This window comes from Anabrus simplex, chromosome 6 (genome assembly GCF_040414725.1).
Source record: "Anabrus simplex isolate iqAnaSimp1 chromosome 6, ASM4041472v1, whole genome shotgun sequence".
NCBI classification, from domain to species: Eukaryota; Metazoa; Arthropoda; class Insecta; order Orthoptera; family Tettigoniidae; genus Anabrus; species Anabrus simplex.
This window is the reverse complement of record NC_090270.1, coordinates 237,744,120-237,764,497: the sequence shown is the minus strand read 5'-3', so window position 1 is coordinate 237,764,497 and position 20,378 is coordinate 237,744,120. Positions and strand designations below refer to the sequence as shown.

At 38.1% G+C, this 20,378-nt stretch overlaps 1 protein-coding gene across 2 annotated transcripts in view; it reads left to right on the top strand.

Annotated features, from left to right (window-relative positions):
* The window catches only part of Abca3 (ATP binding cassette subfamily A member 3), a 271,865-nt gene that overhangs the window by 191,567 nt on the left and 59,920 nt on the right, over window positions 1–20,378 (top strand). For both annotated transcript variants that reach the window (XM_067150289.2, XM_067150288.2), the window contains exons 21-23: window positions 2,425–2,550; window positions 8,562–8,786; window positions 9,946–10,146. In XM_067150289.2, the coding sequence (XP_067006390.2) occupies window positions 2,425–2,550; window positions 8,562–8,786; window positions 9,946–10,146 (552 nt within the window). The remainder of the gene's footprint in view (window positions 1–2,424; window positions 2,551–8,561; window positions 8,787–9,945; window positions 10,147–20,378) is intronic.

Sequence of the window (20,378 nt, the reverse complement as noted above, 5' to 3'; positions counted from 1 at the left end):
CCCTCCCCTCCTAGTCAGCCCTATCTTTCCGATAGCTGCAGAAGCTAATTCCTCCTCCCTTTTCTCCTTTCCATGACCCTGTTCCACCTGTCTTTTCCTATCCTCTACTCCAATTTCCTTTTCCTACCTTTTCCCTTCCTCCTACTTCCACACATCTCAGCAACGGTTCCCTGTTCCTCATCTTCCCTCTGTTCTTCTACCTGGGGTGACTCGTACTGCTTTCTCACAGACACCTGTCCTGATTCTGATCCTGAATAGAGCCCTTCCCCCTCCTTCCCCTTAAAACATTTGACCACCTGTTTTCTACAATTCCACCCTTTCCTTCCCCTCCCTCTTTTACACCTACTGTAACCTGTACATTGTTTTAGGGAGGCCTATCTTCCTTCCTGTCTTCTGTGAGAATCCTAATTATCTCCCTCAAACTGTACAACTTGTCCCTCATACCCCTCAATACCTCGCCACACCCACAGTTCCTACATTTGCACTCCGTAGCCATTCTTTATGGAAAAAATGAAAAGAAAAGGAAAAAACAAAAGAACTCGAGTGCAAAAAGAATTAATGGAAAGAAATATTGTCTTGGATAGTACTCAAAGGTCACACGACAATAAGGTAATTAATATACGTCTACACTACAATACTGCTTATACGTACTCTATTTTTATCATACAGCAATTGAACAGGATAAAAACTGCTGTTAATTACTGAATACTGGAAGGAATACACAAAAAATTACACAATTCTAAACTGCAGTTAAGCCTACCCTAATTACAACAGAATTTTAGTAAGAGAGTTTCTACTGATACCTCTACTATACTAAACAAATATTTTACAATAATAAAATAAGTCTGCTAAATTCTAATGAGATATTACTCGTATACTACTGTACAGTACACTACAATAATTTTAAACATGTTCAGACGTATCCTAATTACAATACTGGTACTGTATGTCAATACTAAGCACAGATAGAAAAGAAAATTGGAAGTTTGAAATTTGCAAGAACTACTGTACTCAAAGATTACCAATAAAGCTAATTGCTTAGACAGATTATTATTAGTACTATGCTCTAATAGATACACACAAAAGATACACACTCAAAGATACACACGAATATAGCAGGCAAGATATAGTACTATCTAAATATACCATATCTACACCACAATTCTCAGCTGAAATATGGTTATATGAATTTTTACCGCTGGTGGATTACTATTATTTTCCCTACTACATGGGACGGAGAATAAAAGTGTCCTTAAATGCTGAAAAATAAGAGGTTATCTACAATAATTTCTGTCAAAACTACGCCGGGGGCTTAAACTGCAATATTATTGGGATATAGGAATTTGTTTATTAACTTTTACTCGATGAATAAATGAAGGTGGAAAGTACAAAGTAACCAGGGAACTTAGACTACAAATTACTGGAATAAAGTAATCAGCTGATTTTGTATTTGTTTACACAACTACCATGTGCATGTAGCAGTAGTTTCAAGCTGGAAACTTTTCATAGATTAATTTATCTTTCACCATTTGTGTTGGTTATTTTGTGTGCTACATAGTTTCCCACTATTTTGCAAAAGGTTTTCTCTTTTCTTATTTGACTGTTAAAATCTCCTACTGATATTTTCATTAGGTTTTTTTGAAAATTTCATTTTCTATGTTGTTTTCCAAAAAACATAGCTGTAGAGATACAAAAATATGTTTCTTTCTTTTTGACGGCCGTGGGCGACCTGTGCATCTGGATGTGATGTGATGTGATATGATGATGAGGTAAGCAGAGAGTGAAACCTGGTGTTGGCACATAGCCTACTCCTGTTGAACAACACCAAGGGATCTACTCAAGGTTTAATATGCCCATCCAATAGATGAATCACCTTCAACAGCATCATATGATCTCACTCCATATGAACACTGTAGAGAGGTTTGGAATTGAATCCAGGCTTTTGGCACATAATCTAGTAATTTGACATTGCATACCACCACCTCTCCTAGCCTACCGGCCAACATTCTGATGGTGAAATTTCTTTTGACCAACAGGAATCAAACTGGCAAACCACATTGTCAGACCATATACACTTGACACATTAATGATCATGACCACCTGGCAGGCTTGTATCATCATCATCATCATCATCATCATCATAATCATCATCATAATCATCATCATCATCATCATCATCATCATCATCATCATAGTCATTATTATTATTATTATTATTATTATTATTATTATTATTATTATTATTATTATTATCATTATTATCATTATTATTATTATTATTATTATTATTATTATTATTATTATTATTATTATTATTATTATTATTATTATTAATCAGTATGGTTTTAAGGCATGTCTAGAAGAATATTCAAACATTCTCTGTTTTCTGGCATTCAGTGCTAACAGTGGTTTTATGTTTTTCAGGGAGAGTGTTCCTAATCCTGATGTTTTTTGGTTGGGCTATGCTGCCCTACACATACCTATTCTCATACCTCTTCTCATTGCCTGCAACTGGATATACCAGGATGAGTATGTTAAATATATTTGGAGGTATGTCATTATTATTATTATTATTATTATTATTATTATTATTATTATTATTATTATTATTATTATTATTATTATTATTATTATTATTATTAATTTTCTTTTTACAAGCAAATGGACCACTAAGGATCACGCTATAACTTCATTTCTTTCTCTTCGTGTGAAATTTTCTCTGTATCCAATACTCCTTCATGCATTCGCTGGCTTGCTTCCGTTGTTTATCTGTCCAGGCTCTTCCAGTCTTCCTAGTTCTTCCTGCGGCTTGAACACCTTCCAAATTCTTCAGTGTGTTCCTAAACGTATTCCTTTCTAACAGCTGGTCTTCCCAGATGCTTAACATTTCCATATCCCTCTTCATTTCCTTAATCCATGATGTAGTGGTCTTTTCCCTCCAGAAGTAATCAAATATATGTTTGATAAATCTGTTTGCATTCATTCTGTACAGATGTCCAAGAAACGACAGCCTCCTTTTCTTCATGCTCTCTGAGATTCTTTCCACCTTTTGGTAAACTTCTTTGTTGCTCCGAAGTTTCCATCCGCTTTCAATTTGGACAGCTCCCATGATTTTTCTGAGGATTCTTCTTTCCAGGACCTCTAGCTTCTCTAGCTTGTAGTACATAGACAAGCATTCACTGGCATACAGGCATTCTGTTTTGATCATGGTGTTGTAATGTTTTAATTTGGAATTCCAGAATAAGCACTTCTCACAAATGGCACTAGGAAAGTTTTGCAATATGCAAAAACGGTTGGCTGGACACCCTGGTTATGGTGAGGGATCAAATGAGGGGTGAAAACTGGTCTAGAAGACAGCAAGGCGTGACCTTCATACCAGTTGTTACCCAGCAGTGGAATTGAAAGCAAGATAAGATGTCAGTGTGGTCTAAAAGGTGAATATCAAGCAATTATCCACTACAATTTTGTTCGTGGATTAACTGTTGACTAGTGCCTGGAGGAAATGACTCCTGTGCTGGGGAAAGACTGTCCACATCAGACAACAATTTTCCACTGGTACAAAGAGTTCCAGAGGGGAAATTTTGGGGTTGAAGACGATCCTCATTCTGGGTGACCGTCTGAATGAGTGACTGAGGAAAACTTTGAAACTGTGCAGAAAATGTTACAGCAAGAGAGGCGGTTGACATATCGGCAGGTAGAAGGGACCCTCCACATCCCTGCACCAGCTATTCATTCAGTTCTACATGACCATCTCCATGTTAGAAAGGTTTGTTTCCTTTGGGTGCCCCATTCACTTTCAGAGGAACAAAGGGCACATCGAGTGAAATGGTGCCGAAAAATGCTAAACAGTTTGAAAATGGGACTTTGCGTAACGTCAATAGCATCATTATAGGTGACAAAACTTGGCTTTATTATTACGATGCCCCAAGAAAATCCCAGAACAAGGTGTGGCTGTTTGAAGATGAGGGTACTCTTGTGACTGTGCAAAAATCAAGGTCAGTGAAGAAAAGGATGATTGCAGTATTCTTCATTAAACGGGGCGTCCTGACTCGGGCTGTGCTAGAAACACAAAGGACAGTTATTGCGAAGTGGTACATCGAGACTTGTCTGCCTCAGGTCATCCAGGCTCTCAAGCAGCACCGTCTAAGGTCACGGCTCAACACTTGGCTCTTGCATCATGGCAATGCTTCAGCACATCGTGCTAATGTAACAATGGATTTTCTTGCCAGATCAGGGTTGACTGTGCTTGATCACCCTCCATACAGTCCTGATCTTGCCCCATGTGACTTCGCACTCTTCCCAGAATTGAAGATGAAGCTGAAAGGGCGGTGTTTTGCATCTGACGAGGAGCTTCTGGCAGCATGGGATCAAGAGTGTGAAAATGTAACCGGAGAAAAGTGGTAGAGTTGGTTCAGTGACTGGTTTCGAGTATGGAGAAGTGTATTGAGTGTGGTGGAAATTATTTTGAAAAAGTCTAAAGTGTTCACTCACATTGCAAAACTTTCCTAGTGCCCTTTGTATTGTAGATGTTTTTTGTCAAGCCGTATGCTCTATCCATTTTTGAGACCCGATCTTCCATGCCAGCTTTTTCTAGTCCATTCTCCTGTAACGTCTCACCAAGGTACTTGAACCTTTTGACCCTTTCTATCTGTCCTATCTGAAAACTTTTACATAGACTAATTTATCTTTCACCGTTTGTGTTGGTTATTTTGTGCACTACATAGTTTCCTACTATTTTGCACAAGGCTCATTCTTTTCTTATTTGACTCTTAAAATCTCCTAGTAATATTTTCATTAGGGATTTTGAATATTTAATTTCCTATGTTGTTTTCCAAAAAACATAGCTGTAGGGACACAAAAATATTTTTATTTCTGTTTGACGCCCGTGGGTGACCTATAAATCTGGATGTGATGTGATATGATGATGAGGTAAGGAGAGAGAGAAATCTGGTGTTGGCACATAGCCTACTCCTGTTGAGCAACACCAAGGGATCTACTCAAGGTTTAACATGCCCGTCCAGGGCCGGATTAAAAGGGGGGCTAAAGGGGCTGCAGCCCCGGGCCCCGCGTGCCAAGGGGCCCCAGCCCTTGGCCGAACCTAAAATTGTATAAAAATGCCTGCTGCTCCACCTCCGTGCATGTATATGAATATTTATGATTGCAAAATATCGAACATGCACTCTTCCTTTCTTATCAGTTGTCCGCGTTAGTATGTCATCACTGCTAGAATTAATTACCATCTGGAGACACGAATCCTTGCTACTTACATACTGTAATTATTGTAAAGGTTATTGTTGACGAAAATTTAAATCTGGCAGCTTGGGAGTACGGGCAGAGAGGAAAAGGGGGGAAGAGATCTAGGAAGTGAGCGGGAGGGAATAGGAGAAACACGGTGGAATACGCATGCTATACTATATCTTTGCATCAGGAAGAGAACTTCCAGTTCACCTCTGATTATTAAACCATTTGTAAGTTACAACTGTAATGTTCATGTGAAATGGATAGAAAATATCCTAGTGGTGCCAAAAAACATAAGTTCTGTTTTGTATGTCGATTTGATAGTGTCGATGAGACAAATGTAAAATATGTTTTAGCATTATGAAATATTAACATGAAAAATAGAGAAAAATTGTAGTCTATTTCAACACTTCCCTATTCATTAATTTAAGTGCAAGTAGTTCTATAACGACTTCAGTATGCTAGTCTTATGTGATGTTACGAAGAAGGGGCCCCATATTTTTAAATAGCCCAGGGCCCCCAAACACCTTCATCCAGCACTGTGCCCATCCAATGGATGAATCACCCTCAACAGTATTATATGATCTCACTCCATATGAACACTGTAGAGAGGTCCTCCAGATACTTCTGTACACCATTTCCATCTTGCAGCAGATAGAGTCCATTTTAGCTGAGTTCATGTACAAGAAAAGAGCTCAGAAAATATACTAAGTTAGGAATAACTTACTGAAGTAGTGACTGTTGCCATCCAGGCATAAGCCTTAATAATAATTATTATTTTCTGAGCTCTGAGGATGATAGTTTATCCCCTAAAAAGGCCACAGTTCCATTCTTGATTTAATATCAAAACAATTTGAATTTTTAAAGACATGATTCTGTATAGGCATCTGGGCTTATGCTGTGTCAAGAAAATAAGGTGAAATTCTGAAAGGCTTTCTCGTGGACAGTCAAGATTTCTTCTGAGGATGCAGGGCACAGTTCCTTGCGAAAGGTTAAGAATTTCACCTTATTTTCTTGACACGGCATAAGCCCAAAAGCCTATACAGAATCATGTCTTTAAGTACAGGCTGTGAAAGCATTAATGATAACAATTTGAATTTTTATTTTAAAATGATAAAGATTTCCCCATTGCCAAAAAAGAAAACTTCAGATGTTTGAAATTCCTTCAGTGCTGACAACAACATGTAGTGATGATGGGAATTAATAATGATTTACCTTGAAATCTCTATCATTCATTGTCAATTCCTATTCTTTAATTAAAATTGACCAAATGTCAAGTGACCTTCCAGGTACAGCTCTCAAAGTTGCAATGTTACATGTCATTTTCAGCCTGTCTCTCCACTCTGTGCTAGAAAGGCCATCATATTTTCTACCCAATGGTTTGTAGGAGGGAACTCCTTGTACAGACAAACTCCCTGAGCTTTGCTTCTCAGCTGGCACCATTGGTCAAATTAAGATTCTTGTCATTTATCTCCGTATTCATAACCTGAGTTTTTTATCATTTATGTTTAGCTCAGTTGAGTACCTGTTAATTTCTTCATCTAGATTTCTAGCGGCTTAAATACAACGGTTCCCATCCCATTTCAGAATGTTGCAGTTTTTGAAGCAAGCTTGTCCTAAAAACACCTTATAATTCTTTATATTGTTTACCTGAGTAAATCATACAATCTGGGATGTTGCTAGGAAGGGATAAGATCTCCTTTAAAGTACTCTTACCAGGTTTATCAGTATCTTCCAAGAACTACTGTGGTATTTTTCCTGCAGGAATGCTCATAATCTGGTAAGTCAACATATTGTAATGGGTATAGCGTCCGCCATGCCAACTTGCTATCGGCCGAGCTCGGCACCGCATGGGCCCACCCCTTACGCTTCAACCGCGCCAATCACAAGCAGTGATTAAGTGCTGGGCGGGCCCTTCTCTCTTCCGTCCGTGGTCGCGCCGCATGGGACGACGGAAATTACTCCACAATTAATCTGGAGTGTTCCATCTCGCGAGATTCCTGGATCCATCGAGCATCTGGACTATTCTAGAAGGGCCAGCGCAGGTATATAAGAGAGGAACGACCTACCTGGAGTCAGTGAGAGTTAGTTAGTGAGTGAGTGAGCGAGAGCGAGATTGAGTTCACTGGTGTGAGTTAGCAAAGAGCGCAGTCAGTGATAGCTTAGGCTGAGATGTCAGCCTGACGGAGTATCTGCCTGTTGGAGCTGAGGACTCGTTCCTGTTTCCCTGATGTCGTGTGTGTGTGTGACCCTTGAGGCCGGCTGATGGAGAAGAACCTTGGGTGTTCTGGAGCAGAGCGAAAGGAACACTGGGTGCCGACGTGTGCCGACTGAGAACGGGATTTGACAGATTGAGTGAACAGCGGATACTATCCCAATCTGTGAGACTGACGTGTAGGCTGTGGACCGTGACAGAGCTAACGAGTGTGACTGAGTGGCTGAGTGAGTGCAGTGTAAATAATCGGTGACTCTGTGTGTGTATGTCATTGTAGATGGAACATGAGAAACTAAAAGAGAGCGCGAACCATGTAAGTGTGTAACCATGTACGTGTGTAAGTTGTAAGCTCGGCTATCGTCTGTGTGTGTGTAAATCTGTAATTGTAGTGCTTAGTTAATAAATCTTAGAATAGGACGCTACCAGGTTCTGTACTCATTTATTTATTTATCTACCCCGCCAACACGTTACAATATTATAAAGATGTTATTGAAGATTTTTGAATGGAGCCTGGTACTGTATATAAATGAAATATGGACAATAATCAGAACAGAAATAAAGAAAATAGAAGGTTTTGAAATATGATGTTACAGAAGAATTCTGAACATGAGTTAGGTAGATTGGATTACAGATAAAGAGATACTGAATCATGTCGATGAAAGGAGAATTTAAACAGGAGGTGAGATAAATTGACAGAATTAATCAAGAGATACCTAGGACTTACTTAATTAGTTTTTGAGGGAAGTGGAGAGGGTAAGAACCAGTAGGGGTAGATCAAGACATGGATATGACAAACAGATTAGAGTAAATGTAGTAGTTAACATAGAAATGAAGAGGTAGACATGGGATAGGGCAGTATCGACAACTGCAACAAAGCAATCTATGGACTGATTAAACAAACAACAACAGTTCACTTGTGTTAGTGTACCTCAGGGTTCGTATCATGAATTCTGACTGAACAGATAATTGTTACTTGGTATAGTGTCAAGAAAAAGTAGGGGTGAAAGTCCTGGGTAAATATAGTAGAGAAAAGGAAATCTTACTTCCCTTTATTTAAAATGCCCTTCAGTATTGTTCAGAATATAATTGCATTTTGTTTCTGCCATAGGTGTTGCTGCATTCATGGTGGTTACGATACTTGCAGCTCCAGGAATTGATCTGAAGTACATATCAGATGCCCTGGAGTGGGTGCTAATGATTTTGCCTCACTATTCCCTCAGTAAAAGTGTTCATAAACTGAATATGAATTATCAGTATCTGAAAATCTGTAAAGATGTTCTCCCGATCTGTGCTACTTTGAACGAGACATCTCAACCTAATATATGTTGCCCAGGTATGTCTCTCCTCAGTTGTGATAGCTATCATCATTCTTAAAATGCAATATTTGCTAAAATAATGCCTTTCTGAGAATGTATTATTTTAAAGCATACAAAATGAAAAGCACAGAATATTACAGTATGCTTAATACTTGAAAAACAAATCCCCTTGTCCCTTTTCCAAACTGAATTCTCAGTGATATATTAACATACAACCCTTGTCCAGAAAGTTGCAAGACTGAAACTGTAAATGTATTGAGAATTAGAATTAACTAGAGATTATTTGTCAGCGGATGGTACAGTACCTGTAACCTTGAACTGACCCGGTTGTGACTCCACGTAATTCCACCAGATGAAAGGATGGCACTAAATGATGCAGATGTTGTCTGCACTGTGGCAGTATTGCTGTCTGGGTAAGTGATAGAGCATAGATGTGAAAACTGAGCAGTGTGGTGTGACCATAGAATTCTTTTTGAAGTTTAGAAAGAAAGCGACAGAAACCTGAACCATCCAGCAAGCTTCTGGTGAGCAGTCATTATCACGAGTATGAATGTTTCAGTAAAACACAAGTTTTGTGAATAACAGAGAGTATGGTGGATAAGGTTCCAGGTTTCTGTGTCTGTAGAGTTTAATATTTACATGCTGCTAGATTTTCCCATCCATGCTCTGTCACCACTAAGACAACAACACTACCACAGTACAGACACCTTTATTACTAAGCGCTGCCCTGTCATCTGGCAAAATAATGCTAAATCACAGTCAAAAATTAGTTCAAGGTTACAGGTTACTGTAACACCTACTGACAAAGCATTTCTACTTAATTCTAATTCTTACTACAATATAAAAGTCTGTCTCAAAACTTTCAGGACAATGATTCAGATACTTTTCCTCCCCAACATATTCTTCTATATCTTTCTTCAAGGTCATACATAAATCATTTTCAATTTCCTGTCTGTTCTTGTAAAATAGTGTAAATTGCACCTATCCTTTAGATCTTCTAATTCTTCTCCTCTATTTAGCCTTACCTACCTTTAGTTTTGGCATGTCCATCTCATAATTTAATTCAATGTTATAAATTAATTTTAGGGATTAATCTTAAAGTAAATATTTTATTATAAAATGCATGACTTTTCTACTATTTCAAAAAATCATACCAGTATTTTTTTCTTTCTTTAGGTCATTGCCCAGAATCTTCAGGTTGTTTGGAATTCACTGAGGACTACTTTAGTTTTGAAGCTCCAGGAATTGGGCGTAACTTAATTTACTTTATAATAGCTGGCTGCTGCTTCATGATATTGTTGGTGCTTATCGAATACAGGGTGTTTGAACCCCGTCATGCGAGAAAGGCAAAGCTGCAACCCCAAGCAAATGGAAATGGTAAACTTTCCTTTGGTGTGTCTAGAATAATTTATGTGTATTGTTATGCTCATGATCTGATTTCTATATTTTATAAAGGATGAAGATTAATACGTCTCCATGGCTCAAGTGGCAGCGCACCAGCCTCTCACCGCTGGGTTCCATGGTTCATCTGTCAGTCATTAATCATTGCCCCAGGGGAGTGTGATAGGCTTTGGCAGCCGGCACAATTCTATCCTTGCCGCTAGATGGGGGCTTCATTCATTCCATTCCTGACCCGGTCAAATGACTGGAAACAAGCTGTAGATTTTCATTTATTTTTATGAAGATTAATAATTCCTTCACTAATTGAATCAAACCATAATTACAAATACTTATAGCTTTCAGCTTTAAAATGATTAATTGTATGCAGCAACATATTATTGCTAAGAACAGAATGACTACAAGCATTTTTATCTTCACTTCAGTTTATTTTCCAATTAGATGAAACAGAAGTGTTCAACTTCCTTAGTACTCTCACTTTATGACTAAACGTAGTGAGTTGGGCTTTTCAGTTGATGAATGTGGTAAATTACCGGGTTGAGTGTCTCAGACAGTTAAGGCGCTGGCTTTCTGAGTCCAAGTTGACAGGTTTGATCCTAAATCATTCCAGTGGTAATTGAAGGTGCTCAGATTTGTCATCCCTGTGTCAGTAGATTTACTGGCACATAAAATAACTCCTGCGGGACAAAATTCTGGCACCTTGGCATCTCCAAAAACTCTAAATGTAGTTAGTGGGACATAAAAGCAATAACATCACACTATGTGTTAAAGTTCCAAATTAATCTGAGTAGGTGACAGAATTAAACAAAAAACTTGTTTGATAAAATGACTAACAAGAAACAAAAATGAAGGACACAAGAGTACGAGAGTTTTAATTAATTTTGGTAGGTAAACAACACTGATCCACAGAGGCAGCAGTGTGGAATAAGGAGGTACCCATGAAATGCAAAGAAGTATTGTATTAAGTATAGCATACCACATACCAATCCTGACTTACCGTGTGCTAGAAGTACATCTTGCAACAGAGCAATAGAAGAGTTAGATATAGGCTGCAGAAATGAAGGACCTAAGAAGTATGCTGCCCTAAATCAGGAGAGACAGAGTACAGAATTAAGAGGCCAGGAATGTAATGGCAGTGGAAGGAATTTGAAACAAAATAGATGTATCCATACTGAAATGATCTGGTCCCTTGATGAGGATGACAGAACAAATCCCAAAGAAGATTTCCAATGAGGAGATGATAAGAAAGAGCCCAAGAAGCAGGTCCAGAAAGTGATAGGAAACATCAATTGTAGATGTTATTGCTAAGAGATACAAAGATGTCGAGAGGGAATTTATAGAAGACGGACAGGCAGAGATGGAGTGCTTATTATATCACCCAATACTGGATACAACTGAAAATGCAAAATAATTATGAAGAAAAAGAAGGAGAAGTCTGAAAATGTGGCAGTTATTAAGCATGTTTAAAATCTACTTAATCTTGAAAACACTCTGGAAACTTACTGTGAATAGTTCTAAATAATAATCCGACTAATCATTTTATAACTAATATTAGAATTAAATTCCCAGGATTATTGCTTGATAATGGAAACATGTACAACCTTTTAACAGAATGTTAGATTGTAGTGTACTGTGGCAGTCTATTAGGGTTCTTAAAACCAAAAATGTCTACACAGAGAGGTAGTGTATTTTACAATCCACTAAATTTATTAAACTACAATTTGCAGTTATTTACAAGTTCACTCACATTTTGTTTTCCACTCGGCACAGTTTTTACTCACAATCATTACACATAGTAGGACAATCACATAACATTCCACTACATTGCCTCCTGCTCTCCAATAGGCCTCTTACAGTGCAGACTCATTCCAGAACAGCAATTCACTTCCCGGTATAATCAAGATCTCTTGAGTCACTACGGTACAGTTTTAATTGGCACACAGGATTTGCATGATAATCTCCTAACTTACTCGTGACTGATGGAGCACTGACTTACTTTTTATATGGGCCAGAAGAAGATTCTTTTGGTTTCCATTTCCAGATCATTGTGGACCCTTTTTTCATTGATTAGCCTCTAGCTTCTTCTAGGAGTTCCTTTATTGCTCGCCTCAACAATTCACCGGTGCTGTTGTTTTGCTTGCTGCTGGCCTGCTCATATTGTAGGGGTGGCTTGTCTGGTGAAGGGCCTCTTCACCTTCCTATAAAATCTAAAATTAAGTTACTAACAGTATACTCCAGCATATATTTCAATTTTCCATTTGCAAGCTCAGCCCTGTTCTTTCTGTACATGATCACAATGCCTGTCAAGTCTCTGCTGATTGATGTCTGGCTCTTCATAGAAAAAGAAGCAGAAATATTTGTTTTCTTGTCCTCTTTCTCTCTCACTCTTTAACTGGACTTGCCTGGATTGCATATAGCCTTGTCTCTCTCTTACAATGATTTTTAAACAGTTTGTTGCTATGGCACCTATGATGTCATATTCCCTCAAGCATATTGTCCTTGAATGAAGATTGCAGAGTTGAAGTGAAGAGAGAATATTCACAAGGACCCCAGTCAATTCCTTTCCACAAGGTCTGGTAAAATCCTTTAGGCAAAGGACACCTCCTTCTTCAACAACTTTTTTATTTTTGGTTCAGTTGCTGGCCAGTTCAACTGAAGTTGTGTTGAGTGAGTGTTTCTGAGAGAATAACTGTAGTAATTCATAATTAGAACATCCTGCATGTAATTTTACTTGGTATACGATAGGATATTATGAATTCAGTTAACAATATCATGTGAGTGTTTCGCTAGAGTCATCACTTTCCAGATGGAAAGTTCACAGATTGGTTTGCTGCTTCTGAGGACAGGATTGATTTGGTATATAAACAGTAGGTGAGTTTTGCATGCTGGAAAATGCATTTGAATATGTAGTCTAAGGAATGATTTGGATGTTTAGACATGCCAAAAGAAGTCGTTCCATCATGGCTATAATCTCAGAGAGCATATCAACTAATGCTTACTTAGAGAGGTCTTGTGTTTGATTCTGACAAAGTTAGTGAACTGACTTGGAATGGCGTTCATTCAGTCTTGTGACATCAACTGAGATTATATAGAAGGCTAGTATCCTTGAATATGATAACTGACATAGATGTATTGGCTAATGTAGGGGTGCTACTACCGGTCGTCATTATAATTCCTAGCCTTTTTTGTCGATTAATTGGGTTTGTCACCTGACATGGATTTGGTCCAGTTTTATAGGCCCTTCTTGATACCAGCCCTATGTGTAAGGATGTATTCACTATTGTTTTTTCCTGCTGTGGTTGATACTGTAGCATGGTGTATGTGAATGAACAGAAGTGTATTAATACCAACACAAACACACAGTCCCCGAGGAAGAGGAATTAAGCATTTGCATTTAGAATCGTTGGTCCAGCCAGGAATCAAACTAAAGTCCAGAATGCTGATCATTCAGCCAAAGAACCAGACAACAAAATTAAAGGCTGGAACAATTTAGCTTCTTTGGAAATTTATTTTATTTCCTTGGTTGTGATCAGATTGCTGTTGACTTTAAGACATCAATCAATCAATCAATCAATCAATCAATCAATCAATCAATCAATCAATCAATCAATCAATCAATCAATCAAGCAAGCAAGCAAGCAAGCAAGCAATCAAGCAATCAATCAAGCAATCAATCAATCATCAGTGATCTGCATTTAGGGGTCTGCCCAGGTAGCAGATTCCCTATCAACTGCTTATGTTGCCTTTTCTTTATTTTCATGGAACTTGGAAATTTATCTAACATTTCCCTTAATAAATTATTCCAATCCCTTAATCCTCATCCTATAAAGTAATATTTTCCACAATTTGTCCTCTTGGATTCCAATTTTATCTTCAAGTTATGATCTTTCATCCTTTTAAAAGCTCCGCTCAAGGTAATTTGTCTACTAATGTCATTCCACACAATCTGTCCATTGACAGCTTGAAATACCACTTACTTGAGCCTCTTGTCTCCTTACTCCCAACCTTCCCCAGCCCAAAGTTTTGCAGCATTTTTGTAACACTACTCTTTTGTCAGAAATCACGCAGAACAAGTTGTGCTATTTTCTTTTTGACAATTTCCAGTCCTCGAAACAAGTAATCCTGGTACAGGTCCCATACATTGGAACCATACTCTACTTGGGGTCTTACCAGAGACTTACATGCACTCTCCTTTGCATCCTTACTACAACCCCTAGATATCCTGATAACCATGTGAAGCGATGTGTAACCTTTCTTTACAACCTCATTAATGTGATTACCCCAATGAAGATCATTCCATATATTAACACCTATGGTAGGTATGAATATAGTGTTTCCCACGAGGTACTACCACCCCATCAACACAGAAATCGAAACTGAGAGGACTTTTCCACTTGGTGAAACTTACAGCCTGACTTTTCATCCCATTTACCATCATACTATTATCCGCTGTCAATCTCACAATATTGACTAGGTACCCCAGCAGTCGCTCACGCTCTGCCACTCATTTACTACTCTATACAGTACAACATCATCGACAAATAGCCTTATCTGTGGTTACAGTTTTTTATTCATACCAGTTATATATATATATATAAGAAAACACAAAGGTCCAATAATACTGCCTTGTGTGGCCCTCCCCACCCCCTTACTCATCACAGGATGATATAACACTTCACCTACTCTAATTCTCGGAGTTTTATTTTCTAGAAGTTTAGCCACCCATTCAACAACTCTTTTGTCTATCAATCAACAACCACTAATCTGCATGTAGGGCTGTCACTCATGTGGTAGATCATCAATCAATCATCTATGTTCTGCATTTAGGTCTGTCACCCATGTGGCAGAATCCCTATCAATTGTTTACCAAGCTTACCTATCACAGACTCCCTATCATTTGTTTACCTAGTCTTTTCTTAAATGATTACAAATAAGTTGGTAATTTTTGGACATCTCCCTTGGTAAATTATTCCAATCCTTAATTTCTCTCCCTATAAATGAATATTTGCCCCAATTAGTCCTCTTCAATTCCACATTTATCTTCATATTATGGTCCTCTTACTTTTAAAAACTCCATTCAATCTTACTTGCCTAATATCATTTCACACCTCCTCTTCACTGACAGCTCATAAACATACCACTTAGACAAGCAGTTCATCTCCTTATTCCCAAATCATCACAACCCAAGGTTTGCAACATTTTACTTTGGATCTTTTCCAGTTCTCATATCAAGTAATCCTGGTAAGGGTTCCATACTCTTGAACCATACTCTAATTGGGGTCCTGTATCATCTCTCCTTTACCTCCTTACTCATCATCATCATCATCATCATCAGTTTGCCCTTCCAGCGAGCCGGGTAGGGTGTTTGAAAACGAGCGTCTTCCAAAGTTGCCTATTCAAAAACATTTCATTGTCCAAGACAGATTCCCAATTCCATCCTCTTCTCTCCACGTCTTCCCTCAGTTGGTCCATCCATCTTCTTCTTGGTCTTCCAGCTGGTCTTCTACCTGTTATTCTCTTTTCCAAATAAGCACATGGTAACCTTGTGCTATTCATTCGTTTAACATGCCCAAACCATTTAAGTCTAGATGACCTAAGTCTTTCCTCCATCGATTCATTTAAACCTAGGTTAGATCGGATCTCATCATTTTTCACATGATCAAGTCGGGTCTTTTGGAGGGCAGTTCTAAGAAATTTCATTTCACAGGCTTGAATCCTACTATAATCCTTTGATGTTAGTGTGCAAGTTTCCAGAGAATATGTAAGGATAGGAATGAAATATGACTTGTACAGGGTCATTTTTGTTCTTTGTGGGACTTTCTGATCCCATAGTAGGTGTCTAACGATGCTGTAAAAGTTAGAGCCTTTGGTTACTCTGTTTGTTATTTCTCTCTCAGCTCTGTTATTACTAGCGATTACACTTCCTAAATAACTGAATTGGTGTACTACTTCAACTTGGTGGTCCTGTATTTTTATGTTGCATTCTGTATAATGTCTGCTGATTTTTAATGCTACTGTTTTTGATGGGTTCAATTTCATTCCATAGTCATCAAACTTCTTACACCATGCATTCAGATTATTTTGCACTCCCTCCTCTGTTTCATCCCATATTGCCACATCATCTGCAAACACCAGAGCCTGAAGATCTTTATTACCTTTTCCTTTTAGTTCCTTTAAAATGGTATCCATAACTGCTATGAATAGAAGTGGTGACAAGGCACTTCCCTGTTGTACTCCTTTGGTTGTATTGAACCATTCAGAGTGACCATCTCCAATTCTGACACAGTTTTTACAATTACTATATAGCATTTGGATCTTCCTAATAAGGTACTCCGGTACACCAAGTTTTCTAAGACTTTTCCAAATAGTTGATCTAGGAACATTATCATACGCCTTTTCAAGGTCCATAAACACAATAATTAGGTCTTTTCCTCTTTCCCAGTGTTTCTCTGCCAACATCCTCAAAGCAAATATCAGATCTGTTGTGCTTCTTCCAGTCCTAAAACCATGTTGTTCCTCTTCTAAGATAGGCTCTAGTATATCCCTTACTCTGGCTTCAATGATCTTCTCCATAATTTTAAGGCCGTGTGATAGGAGGGTAATGCCTCTGTAATTTTCACTTTTCCTTCTACTCCCTTTCTTAAAGATAGGAACTATCACCCCTTTTGTCCAATCTTCAGGTATTTCATTATCCTTCCATATTGTTCTGAGAACTCTATACAGCCACTGTATTCCTGGTGGACCAGCAGCTTTAATCATGTCAGCTGTAATTTCATCAGCTCCTGCTGACTTACCACTTCTCATCCTGTGGAGAGCTTGCTCTACTTCTGTCCATGTAATTGGGATATCTTCCTCTATTGTTTTCTGTCCTACATCTTCAACAGAGATCTCTTTAGGGCCATTTAGGAGCTTGTTAAAATACTGCCCCATTGTATCCGTGATATCTTTCATATTGCGAACTATATTCCCATCTGCTGTCTCCAAGGCTGTAATTGCTTCTTTATCTGATCTTTTACTTTTAACTATTCCATATATCATATTCCCTTTACTGTCTTCTTCCAGTTTAGTTGTAAATTCTTTCCAACTTTTCTCTTTTTCTTCCCGTACAATTCTCACCTCCTTACTACAATCCCTAAATAACCTCATAACCATATGAAGAGATCTGCAACTTCTATTTACAATCTTCGTGGCCACCATATAAATCATATAAGAACTGGAATCACACATAAAGCCTTTTGGTGATGATGCCACATTATATAGAGCACAAAAATAAATAAGTCACATAGTTAAGTTACTGCAAAAAGACATCAAAACATTATTAGATGGACAGCAGAAACAAGCAAAATAACAGACGTGATAAAAAATCCAATAGCCCTCATTTTTGTCAGGTCAGGGCTACCACTGCCTCATTGTCACAACTCTACCAGGATTGTCACCTCCTGCCAGCATTATTGCTTCCACTGACCCCCTGCAATCTCAGCCTTCATTTTGCAATATATCCTCTTTATGTCTTTATGTCCTCCTCTTCGCAACACTTATCATTTCTGTGTTTATTTATTTCGTCTCTAACACTATTTTATGTCTTTGATTTAAGTTTATTGTCAGTGATTTACCCTGCTGTTCTGTTTGGGTCTATATGACCCAAAATTAATATACACATCATTTTTCATATTTTAAATACTTGGTGATTTTTTCTGAGAATAGAAGAACAGTACATGTTTTAAAGGGTTTTTAAAGAGTTTAAGTAGTTTGGGCATAAACTGTGATAGTTACATATGTAACATTTGGGTCATTGTGACCTGACACAAATATGGTTACTGTTATTTGGATTTATTTTTAAAGAATGGAAATGTTGAATTTTGTTTGTGTAAGATTTTATGGGAATAGTGAATTTTATTATTCCAACTTACTCTCAACAATCAGCTAAGCCTCCATGTGTTTACAACAATGGGCTTGTTTCTTGCTCTTCCTATGAAATGATAATTAGCTGCTCTCAACAACCTGAATGCTTTGTTTCTGCTCCGTTTGAATTGTGACACCATGGTGATTAGACCAAAGACTGATGATGAGGGAAGAATTAGTAAGTGCCTAGGCAGATGAAGAAGATCATGTTAGTAATGCATTTGAAAGAATGTGTTCTGATGACAATTACAACAGTCCACAGCCTGTACAAAATAGTGTAGAAACTTTCTTTTTCTAAAAATTGGAATATAAAATGGCAGTTGCATCCACCAGCACAACAATGCCACTTACCAGCTTCGGACATCATCAAGAGTACCCCTGGAGTTAGCAGGCAATTGGACTGGCACCAGAAAGAAATCAGGGAATGAGGGTAGTATCTGATCTCACTTTTGAGTTAAATGATCAGAATATCATGTGTGATAACATTTTACGTCATACAATTTGGGACATCTGCTTCTGAAAAGGAAATTGACTATGTTGGGAACTATATGGAAGAATAAGCTGGAGTTTCCACGTAAAATGACCAACAAGGAAGTACTAGCTCTTCATTTTACTTCACAAATGACACTACTGTGGTCAGTTATATTCCTAAGAGAAGTAAGAATGTTGTACATATGAGCATTCTCCACCATGATGAGGAAATCAGCGACAGGGCTGATAAGACACCAAAAAGGATACTAGATTGTAATTCAACCAAAGGGGCTGTAGACATGTTTGATCAGCTATCAGGTACATATACATGCAAACGAAAAACCAAAAGGTGGCCAATGATAGTTTTCTACAATATTCTTGATGTTTCTGCTTATAGGGCATATATTGTGGACTTGATTGACCCTAAATGGAACACTAGAAAATTGACTAGAAGGAGAATATTCTTGGAGGAACTTGGAAAGTCACTGATAAGAAAACACATTGCATCAAGAATGCATTTTCCAAGAACAGAAGATTCTTTGAGAATGATCAGAAGCATCCAAAAGTCTAAAGATGTGGCTGGTGTGTCAGAGTCAGTAACAACAAGAAAATCTATGAAACATGCATATTGTAAGCTCTGCTCATCAAGGAATGACAATAAAAGAAACAACTTGTGTGGAAAATGTACGAGGGCTGATCAACAAAGACTGAGACTGATTTTTTTTTTTCACAGATGTTTATTGCTCCATTTCAATGTTTACATGATCTTTTTCAAAGTAGTCCCCTCCTACTTCAATGCACTTTTTATAGCATCTCTGCCAGTCCTTGAACACATGCTGCAGACCATTCTTTGTCAGGTCCTTGAGAATCGCCTCACTTTTCTTGAGCACTGCTTCAGAGTTCTCAAATTGAATGCCCCTAAGCTTTGCCTTTAATGATGGGAATAAAAAGAATCACAGGGTGCAAGATCAGAGCTATAAGGTGGATGCAGTACACAGGTAATGTTGAATCGAGCCAGAAACTGCATGACTTGATTTGCGACGTGAGGTCGTGCATTGTCATGATGAAGTTGCCACCCAGTCTGAGAAAGCTCTGGTCATTTCTGTAACCGGTTTCCAGAGGTTACATGATACACAGTTAAGGAAAGAGGAAAATAAATCAAATTACACGGTACTTTAAAACCTTAACACACAACAAACATCAGATGAACTGCGCCAAAACACAAATAAATATCAGGTTGGGCAACGTGACGACAATAACATGGAGCAGGTCTGGGCAACCTGCCAGGGCCATAGAGATGCGAAAGTTGCGGGATTCCAGAAAATCAATGGTGATCCCTTGTTTCAAGATATTATTTTACAAAATAAACATTACAAGGTAAATTCCGAACAAAATCCATCTATCCAAACAATCCAGTTACACCATTCCCAAAATACAAATTCGATGTACTTTGCCAAGAGCTTTGCTATTAGGTCAAGAGATAAACTAGAGATATATTAACATAATGCAACTTCTAGAATACAATTTTGAGGATAAGAGGAAACACAGGATATACATACAATTTTAAATGGAAGTTAACGCGCTTTCTATGACATCTGAGAAATTGAATGGCGAGTCTGGGTGAGTAGGGTAAACTCCTATGTGAAAATACAAATGAACATTAAATGTGAATTAAAGTGGAACTGAAACTGACAGTGCTTACCCCATGGTAGCCCATCTCGGAAGCGAGGATTTGCCAACGTGCGTCTAATCGCTGTGCTGATGAGAGAAGGAAAGACCACGAAATCTTGCCTCGCTCTCTTAAAAAGGCAAAGCTGGCCCCAGTGTGATTACCGAGT